General features: G+C 38.5%; 1 protein-coding gene across 1 annotated transcript; it reads right to left on the bottom strand.

Annotated features, from left to right (window-relative positions):
• Nucleotides 1–66: 66 nt before the first annotated feature.
• On the bottom strand, nt 67–10,265 carry ap3s2 (adaptor related protein complex 3 subunit sigma 2). Its single transcript, XM_084928433.1, has 6 exons — nt 10,070–10,265; nt 6,407–6,498; nt 5,808–5,919; nt 3,705–3,776; nt 2,462–2,569; nt 67–1,027 (listed from the first exon to the last, which is right to left on the bottom strand). The coding sequence occupies exons 1-6, from the start codon at nt 10,136–10,138 to the stop codon at nt 902–904; spliced, it is 579 nt and encodes a 192-aa protein (XP_084784559.1). The 5' UTR covers nt 10,139–10,265; the 3' UTR covers nt 67–901.
• Between the last annotated feature and the right edge of the window lie 582 nt (nt 10,266–10,847).

A 10,847-nucleotide genomic window follows, 5' to 3' on the forward strand; every position in this document is an offset into this window, starting at 1 on the left:
CTGCTGATATCCAAGAAAAACTCAAGGTTTGTTATGTGCAAACCGAATAAAGCACAGCCACAGGGATTTTGATTTTCATTCATTTAATTTACCTTCGCAAGAAAGGTCTTTGACACCAGGACACATTTCCTTCCTAAAAAGGATTTCATGATAAAAGTCTTAATTTGAACATACCTGACCACTAAATACAGCCAAAGAGACACAAATATACTTTATACAAACATTTCAATGATCCAGATGTTGGCAAGATCTTGCAGTAGCACATTAAAAATTTGGGCATAACCAAACATCATTTGCATGTTCTGCACCCTGGAGAACGACACCATTAGTCACAAATCGCAAAGACATCAGGGGGAAAATATATAAAGGAGATGGAAAATGAAAACAAGAGAAATTGGATAAGTGGCAAAAACCAATAAGTTTGCCAGAAACAGAAGCCTAAGATCATATTTCAGTGAACTGAATGTAGTCCAGAAACTCAACCCAGAAAGGAGGGAATGCTTTGAAAACAGATTTGGGAGAGCTGTGTAGAAAAATACACACGGCTAAGACATCATTTATTTATCCTTTAGAAAAGGAAGGTAAATTGGGTGGCCCCAAAATCCCCACAAACAATAGTACATATATAATAACAGCACGCATAATGCTTTCTAGAATCAAACCTTATATCATTGTGCAAATCCTTCAAATAATCTGTAACATGGATACAACAGACATCAAATATCACTTACAGTTTACCTCCCGTACATACAGGAATAAAGGTGAAAGTAAACTTATGTGGTTTTATGGTACATTTATTAAAAATAAACAAAACAGTGTTCTCAGTTTTGACCAGAGAGCTGGGTGGAGAAGGACTATATCAGTAGTGCACCACCCCTGCAGAGCTCAGCGGGAAAGCTGTTCAGAATGGGGAGAGGCTCGGCACTTTGATATTGATGTCTCCAATGTTGATGTTGCGGGGAATCTCGGGCAGGTTCATGTTCTTCACAGCAGAGACAGCACGAGCTGGAGCCGCTGACAGACCTCCCTGCCCAGAGAAACATGGCACAGAAAACACCTTTAAAGCCTTCATGTGTGGAATCATCACGTTTCATCTTTAAATCCTCTGTAATGGCACAAGTCTAAGCATCTGCGGGGGGAAATCCTGTAGTAAAACTGCAACAGTGTTAAGTTACACATGTTGTGTATATAGACTTTACTATGAAAGGATCATGTGACTGAATGAGAACCTCATTAACCTCATTCAGTCAGACTGACACTGTGTTCACGCTTTGATTCCCATAATTTCGTGTACATGTACAATGACAATAAAGGGCTATTCTTGACCATTTCAAAGTCTAACTGAACTGCTACGGTCTTGTTTTGGCTCGGTGAGACGATTTGCTCAATGCTCAAGGAAATACAGATTGCTGCAAGTTTGCTGTGTAAAATCTCCTTTTGTTTACAGTAGTTTTCTTTGTGGTGCACCTTTACATGAAGCATTTTTAAAGTAAGGTCATCTTAATCTGAAAAGCTAATCTTAAAGCAGACGTAATCTTACCTTGTATAGGAGTTATATTTCTGTCTACTTGTACATACCGGTGCCATCTGGTGTAGGATTTTAGCCAGCTGGTAGTGGGCTGTTAGCAATGCGATGATGTCATAACACATCAGGCAACATTCAGGGTTTTTTTTAATATAAATTTGATTATTGTTATTGTCGTGAAATTAAAATTATTTATAAGGTGTTATAGGTGCAAAAACACTACAAATGAGTCATTTTAACCCAAAATTGGATGCAACATGATAAGATCATAATGTCTAATATAGATACTTCAGGGGCTTAAGATATGCCCATGTGCTAATTTTGGTTGCACAACTCCTGATCATGCAGAAAAAGAATTTTCGTATATTACAGTAAGACTAACTTCTTAGTATTATGAGTGGACGCTCAGTCATCATATGTGCAAATAGTCGCTTTACGTCAAGTGAGTGCTCACAGTGCTCTTATTCTAAAAATGAGTTAAATAAACACACACATTTAGACGCCCTTGGTGCATCATTTTCCAACGTATTGTGACAAGAGATATTGTAACTAAACCACGATTTCTGAATGGTGACCAAAACAGTACGCCAACTCACAACAACGCAACACCGCTACTTGCCTACTTACAAATTCCAGTATTATAAACATCAGTTTTGGTTCTAAAACAACCATTTAAATCATGTTTACATTAAACATTTACAAAGTTTCATAATCAGCAAGTGTAACTTTACAAGAACCATCAGTTAATGTTTATAGAAGGTTTGCAAATCAATTACTTGTAATTCATTGTATGCTAACAGTAAATCATTATTACTTAAAGTTCAATTACCAAAGTTATTATGAAGGATTAATTTTACGGGTTCACAAGAGTTTCTGTTTTCAAGCTAAAACATGCAATAACCCTCAAGTGCGCTCCTTTAACAGAACGGATCTGACCTCTGACTTCTCCATGCGGTTCTGCACCTCCACCTGAGCTACAATCTCATTCATGTTAGTCTCCAGCACCATTCCTCCCATTACCACCTCCTGCAAAATGTAATGGACCTGCAGAAAGAGCAAAGCACGGCAATTAAAACTAAGCAATGCTGAAATGCATACAGTTTAGTTGGAAAGCAAAGCAGCTTTCCATCACAACCTTCAGATGTTTGAATTCCTGTGGGCACAAAATGCTTACAGCAGTATAAAACTGTCTTCTACTGCAAATCTGTCAGCCTCTTTTAAACCCCTGACTGTAAGTATCAATGACATTTTTACAATGCCATGTAGGTTAGTTGCGTCTATCCTCCAGAGAAGTACGAGAGCATGTTTTTCTTTCAAGAAGAAACACTTCCAGGTTTCACTTTGGGAAAATTCCTTAGGCCAAACCTAACAACACCACATGACATCCATTTCCTGCTGGGAAAATTCAATCAAGATGGCCGGGGATGTGTCTGATTAGTTTCCAGCAACACATCTAGCTAGGCTTAGAAGAAGAGAAAAACAGATCTACATGTAGCCTGAAGCACATACATACATCTTCAATTCTAAAGAAGCCCTGCACACAGTTTTAAAAATCTTTATTATGTACTGTGATATATATTATTTGAAATGCAATCATTAATTTCTGAGGTGAAAAGGTTAAGCAAAGAGGCTGTTCCAAAAAAGCATCTGGCTGCACAGCTAAGACTAATAGACTGCACATTACCTGAGGTTCAGGCCTACAGTGCAGTCATAAACACAAACTTCCCTTTTATCTCAACCTTTTCATTGAATGGGTAAAGAGAAAAAAGCTGTCCATGAATACAGCTCCTACACAATTATTCTGCTACAGCTTTACCGTCAATATCAAGACAGCGTTTATTCTGTAATGGCAGCATGTTAATGTCACATTCAAATATTTATGGACAGTTTCCCACAAGTTCGAAACACCAGTGTATGTTGCTCCGATATGGAAGCCTACTCCTACTCTGTGCTTTTAATACAAGACAGACCGACTAAGCTGTGCTTTTTTTAAACATTTTATATCACTGTCTTTAAAATTCTTGAAAATTGAGACGGCTCTTTTTGCCAAAAAACTGCCAGAAACCACATTCGCACATTTGGAAAGCTGAAAACATTTACTGACACATTTAGTTTTTTTGAGCAATTATTCAACTAATACTTGCAGCTCTACAGAAATGCATCCCTATCCCCCACTTACCTTATCCATGTGGAATATGAGGTCTAGTTCGCAGACATTTTCGAAGCATTTATCCAACGTTTCCACAAACACCTGCAGTGAAGAGAACAATGGGGTCAAAAGGGGAAATATTTTCAATAACAGATTTGTATTACTGTCTGAGTGCTGATTAAGTACATATAGTTAAGATGGTCACAGGCCAAATGTAGAAAAACTTCCAAATTTCCCAAAGGGACAATAAAGATGTGAAGCCAGATGTGAGCCCTAATCAAAGTGAGTGCATCAGCACTTTGCGTAGTAATGTTGTTGAGAGGTCTGTACAGCCTGTATCTGAGATAACAGGCTTTCTTTTCAACAAGTTACTTCTTTAACACAACCGCCAAAGGAAATTTAAGACATAAAAAAGTGAAAATTTACTTGTTTCCAAGGAGACACACTGATGTCAGTTTAAAATACAGTAAAAGGAATTTGTTTTTAAATGGTTCCGTTTATAAACATTGTCCAAATTTGTTCATTAATCTTGGATGTAAACAAAATAACGCAATCATATTAAGCCATTTATTGTTAAAGCAGCAGCATCTTAGAATACTGGGAACACAGAGAACAGTGAGTGTTGTACAGTGTGTCTTCACCGACGCATTCCCAAACTTCAATACTTTTCGGCTGAACAGGAACAGTAATCTGAGTGATAAGATAAAATGTGGATACACCAGTTCTGATTGAAAAGTGGCATAATCCTAGACACCTCACTGCAAAAAAATGTTTCTCTGGCCTGGATATTTAACTGTTAGCTGCTGGAATGCATCCATGCTTGCAATAGATGCTGAAAGAATTTCCTCGAATCATTTCTGTTTGAATTCAGTTTGGATCAACACAGTGTTTGGATTCATCCATTAGCTGAGGTCATCCAAATAACTGTGCCTCTCACCTCTCACATCTGTTTCAACTCTGCTAACAGAAGCATAATAACAGAGGGATTTATTTGTAAGATTTCACTCAGTAGGCTCTTTCTTGTATCATACACCATGTTGCCAAAAGTATTCATTTGTCTGCCTTCACATTCATATGAACTTGAGTGAAATCCCATTCTTAATCCATAGGGTTTAATTTTATGTCAGCCCATTCTTTGCAGCTACAACAGCTTCAACTCTTCTGGGAGGCTTTCCACAAGGTTAAGGAGTGTGTTTATGGGAATTTTTGACGATTTTTCCACATGTGCATTTGTGAGGTCAGACACTGATGTTGGACAAGAAGGTCTGGCTCACAGTCTCCACTCTAATCTCGAAGGTGTTCTATTAGGTTAAGAACAGGACTCTGTGAAGGCCAGTCAAGTTCTTCCACACCAAACTCCCTCATCCATGTCTTTATGGACCCTTCTTTGTGCAGTGGTCTGCAGTCATGTTGGAACAGGAAGTGGCAATCCCCAAACTGTTCCCACAAAGTTAGGAGCATGGAATTGTCCAAAACATCTTGGTATGCCAAAGCATTAATAGTTTGTTTCACTGGAACTCAGAGGCCGTGTCCAACTCCTGAAAAACAACCCTGCACGATAAACACCCCCACCCACCCGTGTGTCTACCTTTACACTTGGCAAAGTGCAGTCAGACAAGGACCGTTCTCCTGGAAACCGCCAAACCCAGACTCATCTATCTATCACAAATTTTTTCACAAATGTTTGTAGAAGCAGACTGCATACCTAGGTGACTAATTTAACAGACCAGTAACAATGGACGTGATAAGAACACATTAAGATTTTAAATCAGTGTTCTCTTGGCTTTTTCTTTTTTGTTTGTTTGTTTAATTTTCTATTAAAGTGAGATCTGTTATTTGTGTAATTTTTACCCTTCCAAGCTGTTTTGTTACATTGCATTTATTTTATTGACCTAAGTTGTTTTAGGTCTGTGAAGGTTCTCAGTCATCCAGGTCATCGTAGTCAAAGGAGCTTGCAAAGAAAAGCATCTGGACTTCTTTAAGTTTACTTGAAGACGTTTCACCTCTCATCCGAGAAGCTTCTTCAGTTCACAACTGAAGAAGCTTCTTTGGTGCTTTGTTCACTTGGTGTAGTGGTTGTGTGATTCCATGTCAAATATTTCCAAAGAGCCATTCAACAAAAGAGCAGCTGACCTGGATCAGGTCCAGTATGCCGAGCTCGCTCTCCGATGAGTCGACACAAAAAACAAAGTATAGAGTGGCGTAGTGTCGGTAAATCAGCTTGTAGTCAGAGCCACCAATGAGACTGAAAGCAGATTAAAAAAAGAACAACTTCAAAAGGCATTCAGGAGTAGCTTCATTCTGAAATAGACTAAACTTGTTTGCTGTTAATTCACTTGAAAGATATGATGGAGACTTTTGAATATTTGTCTCCATCTAGTGGTTAAAGCTAGACCACTGCATCCACAGCTGCTGTAAAGTAATGTCAGAATGCCCAAACCTGGCTCAGGATTTACAACAGTTAGTATTTGTCAAATTAAAATGTGACAACACATAACTAGTCAAACAACAAGTGTGCCTCTCTGCCTCTGACAGAGATCCCAGGTGAGCATGTATCAAGACACTCTGACAGAGATCTATTAAACCAGCTTTTGTGACAGCTGTGCCTAGCTAAGCAGTAACAACCTTATCATTTATAGCTGTACTTAGAGTACACACATGCATTTATAGAGGATTTGTTTTATTGTAACCTGTGATACAAACAGAATTGCATAAAAGAACACCTGACTTACCTTCCACCCTCCAAGAAGTTGCAGACGTTGTCATCTCTTTTAGATACCAAATGAAAAGTCTCCCGAATGATCTGCTGCTGCATGTCCTCCGCCTGCAAGCAAATACGTTACAAACTCCATTAACTCCAAAATTGTCAAAATAAATAAATAGAAATTAATTTTAAAAAGTCTAAATATATTTGCCAATAATGCATTACTTAGAGTTTTACTTATTTTTAACCACGTTAAGAAGTAAAACCTCTACAGTAGGACCTGAACAATATATCGGTTAGCCAATATTGCTCCATCACAGATTTGATATATTTGCTGTCCCAGGGCTCGCAAAATCGCTAGCCCGACGTCCCGGGGCTAGCGATTTTTCCAGTCGGGCTACCAAAATCTATCTCTGCCCTGCCCGTCGGGCTGTCATAAGAAGGAAAAATATATGTCAGTGCTTTTGCATTCTTTCGGAAATGTAGCTGGGTAATTATGTCATTGGCATCGGTGAGCCACTGTCAATATGTGACATATTGAAATCGCGTTTGAATTTGCGCTTGTTTTTTGCTTTCACTTTGCAATCGCGCGAACTGTGTATAGAGAGCGACAGCACTGATTGGTGAGTGACGATAATTTGCGCACCAATTCCTCTGACATCGTCTTATCAATCGTTAGCTTACTATGCAAACATGACAAGTGAAATCTCCCGCAGCAAGCTTAAACATGTGAGAGGTTGATCGCGCAGAGAATCGCTGAGCGTTATGTGAGTGCCTGTGTAAAAGCAGCAGGATATATATTTTAGTTCTCCTGAGCCAAATAAGACAGGTCAGCGTGAAGAAGTGACAGCCAAAGAAAAGCTTACCACAAAACGGAAAAGTTATGACAAATCAGACTATAAGGCAAAAAGAAAGTGCAGCTTTATGGTTTCATGGACAAAAGAATTTCTGTGGCTGCAATATGACGAGCTAAATAACCAGGGCTGCACATAAGTGGTCCGCAGGTGCGCATTCGCTGTCAAAATAAAAAACGCGCACAAGATAAGAAGTTGCAACGCGTGTTTGCGTACATAAGATTTTCTAGAGGAGGACAGACATTTGTTTAGAACTCTTAAAGATGTCGAAGAAGCAAAATCCTTTAAGCAATTACTTTGGTGTTCCTCCACCTCCAAAGAAATGTCAGAAGGAGTCCGAACCACAAAAGAAGCACGTATTCTCAGAAAAGTGGTTGCAGGAGGTGAGCTGGCTTCAAACAAATGATGAGATGTGGTGCAGAATGTGCCGTGAAAATCCCACTCTAGCGGACAAAAACAGTGCCTTTTATATGGACGCAAACGCGCGTTGCAACTTCTTATCTGGTGCGCGTCTTTTATTTTGATAGCGAATGCGCACATGCGGACCACTTATGTGCACCCGTGTAAATAACATAATGTTCTGCCGGGTGTGTTGTGAGTTTCATTCGATTTCTGAGTCGACAAGCGCCTTTGTTACTGGGACCAGTCATTTTAAGAAAGGCCCCCATTAGAACCCATGAGAAATGCAAGAAATGCATTATTGCTCAGTCTGCAATATCTTTCCCGGAACAAACACCAATTGCAAATAACATACTAAAAATAAACCTGAAAAATCAGTTTAGAACAGCGTACTATGTTGCAAAGAGTGAACTACCACTGGCAAAATTTAGCAGTCTTTGCAAACTTCAAAAAGCAAATGACCTAGATCTTGGTTCCACTTGCCTCCTACCCGTGACTTCGGTGGAAATTTCAAATTCAGGATCTGACACAGACTGATTCATGTTCTACAGTTCTTACAAGTTCATAGAAATTTCTGTTCGATTAGAACCAAGTATTTGAGTTGATTATTGTAATTTTTATACAATTTTGTAATTTGTGTTTCAACAATTTTTTGATTAATGTCTTGTTTCCATTACAATATTATACTTTAATGTATAATATTGTAAAGGAAACAAAACATCAATCAAAAAATTGCTCTCTTTTTTTATTCGGGCTACTTACATTTATTTTGGGCTACCAAAAACTGAAGAGTCCCTGCCCGAAGGGCTACCAGGGATTTTGAAATTTTGCGAGCCCTGCTGTCCTATACAATAAGTTTTATCAATATAAAATAATGGAGAGAAAAAATGCACATGATTATTTAGAGATGCCATCAGTTGGTTTAAAGAGTGGAGCAGAGGCCTACACTTCATGGAAGGATTAGGGATTTAGCCAGGTAACTTCAGGTTTTAACCCTGTGGGGTTAAAACCTGATGGGAAGGTGGCTCACTTTGTACATGTCCGCAGTAACTTATGCTGAACACGTAAACTGCTCCAGAGCAGGCAGTTCAAAATAACTCATAAACACACACAGAACTACCTCACACTGACTAATCAATTTTCTCTAAAATAACGTCATCATTCCAGGAAAAGCCTGTGAACCTCAGTAACCTGATAGCTCACTGAGGTTCATTCTCTTATGTACATCAGTAAGTAAATAGATCATGAGGAGTAACTTTATTCCTCGTGTTCCCTGCAGCTGTCAGCAACTTTGATGTCATTTAATTGTTAAAAGTGATCGCCCTCTTCCAAATGTTGCCAAGCGCTTACTAATAGGAATTGTCTTAATGTTGGGGTCTTTACCTTGCAGTATGAAGTGTCTTGAGATGCCTGATGCTGTAAATTGGCATTATATAGATACATTTTAATTGAATTATGAACCTTAAAATAGGAATATGAACCTAAGACAAGTACTTGCTGACTTTATATAAAATTTGCATGCAAGCCTACTTAGAGTTGATTGGTTACTTTCTTTAAAACCACTTTGCATCCAAGAAACACTTGAATGGAATACAAACTGTAGATACGGAAAGATCCCTCTAAGCGTATAGCTTACATCCTACACACTGCTCACACACATATACACCTGTTGCCTTTAGTCTACATCTTGTGTTTAAAATATTATTTTTTGTGATATTACCAAAATGATGTTAGGGTAAATGAAGCCAGATAAATAAGCAATGGCTTGTATACACTGGGCATAATAAAATCCTAATTCCTTTCCCATGACTAAAGTACACTCCACACTGTCATATTTTTCATATTTATAAATAAAAATATATAAGATGATATAAACCCATATCATATGTTTTAAAGGCAAGTCTACTTGATTTCTATTATACAGTAAACACATTAAATAAACCTACTTACAGACAAATCTGCAGTCACTACCGCCATTTTTAAATGAGAGTTTTGATAACTACGATAAAAGAGTTCTCTTGGTAAAACCATTTATTTATGTTGTATGTTATGTAATTAAACAGACAACGATGATGCAAAGTCAGTGATTTCAGGACAGCTAGTCCGGCTAATACATACATATGTACGATTTAAGTGGATTTATCTTCATAGATAGCTACTCCTTAATTATATAACGCCTATATACTTTAATATAGAGAGAGGTCTATTTTAATAGAAAGGAAGTAAAACTGAAGAGTGACTGAGCTCCAAGTTTGTTCCCTTTCTTGCTCACGTGATCCGCTAAAAGTTTTACTTGGCTACAGGAAAATATCTCATAATATGTCAGGATTTCTGAAATATATGTGGTGCTGCTCATTACACGAAAGGTCACAAACGCTAATCAAATACAGATTGTAAGGTAAACAAATTGTTTCAGCAGTATTTGCTACAATACTCACAAAATACTGATAGAATCTGATCAGCCGCGGCTTCCCGTGGTTGTTAAAAATTAATATGGCTTTAATCATCTCTGTTCTTTGGCGTTATCGAAGTACAGCGTGGAAAATTCTCAAAATGTTACGATTTTGACTCTCTGCTCGACGTTAGCTTCCGAGCTCCCTGCAACCGGATATCTCGTTCAGCTACATCCGGTTGCACCGCAGCGGTCAGCCAGACCCGCTCATGACAAAAGGTTCCGCATAGATTTTTTTTCTGGGTCTGTCTGCCATACAGGCTATCCAAGAAATAATTAACGTCAATAAACCCAAAACCTGAGCAAGTACGTTTGTTATAGTGTTGCTGATTTATGGCTGAAAGCTAAACTAATATACAACAAAACCAGGTCTGAATGCACATCACATTGAACCTTAAAACAGCAGAAGACCACACTGGGTGCCACTCCAGTTGTGTAAGAACAGGGGCTATAAGTGTCAGTGGCATACCAAAACTGGAAAACAGACGATTGGAAACAAGTTCCCTGTTGTATCTCAGTTTCTGCTGTGACATTTAGATAATAGGGTCAGAATTTGGTGTAAGCAACATGAAAGCATGGCTCCATACTGGCTTGTATTAACAGTTCAGGCTGCTGATGGTGTAATGGTGTGAGAGATATTTTCCTGGCACACTTTGGTAACAAATGAACAAATGGCAAAGCCTACCTGAGTATTGTTGCTGACCACGCCCGTTCCCTTGTGCCCACAGTTTACTCATCATCTGATAGTTACTTTCTGCAGAATA

This window comes from Perissodus microlepis, chromosome 1, assembly GCF_051167445.1.
Source record: "Perissodus microlepis isolate ML-2025 ecotype Zambia chromosome 1, ASM5116744v1, whole genome shotgun sequence".
In the NCBI taxonomy this organism is placed as follows: Eukaryota; Metazoa; Chordata; class Actinopteri; order Cichliformes; family Cichlidae; genus Perissodus; species Perissodus microlepis.

Bases quoted from the DNA above. Each gene is read 5' to 3' on its own strand.
- ap3s2 (XM_084928433.1), bottom strand. From the start codon at position 10,138: ATGATTAAAGCCATATTAATTTTTAACAACCACGGGAAGCCGCGGCTG. The intron at 3,777-5,807 runs GTCAGCTGCTCT...TCTTCACTGCAG, and splicing joins GCATACTGGACCTGATCCAG to GTGTTTGTGGAAACGTTGGA. The intron at 1,028-2,461 runs GTCAGATCCGTT...TTCTCTGGGCAG, and splicing joins ACCGCATGGAGAAGTCAGAG to GGAGGTCTGTCAGCGGCTCC.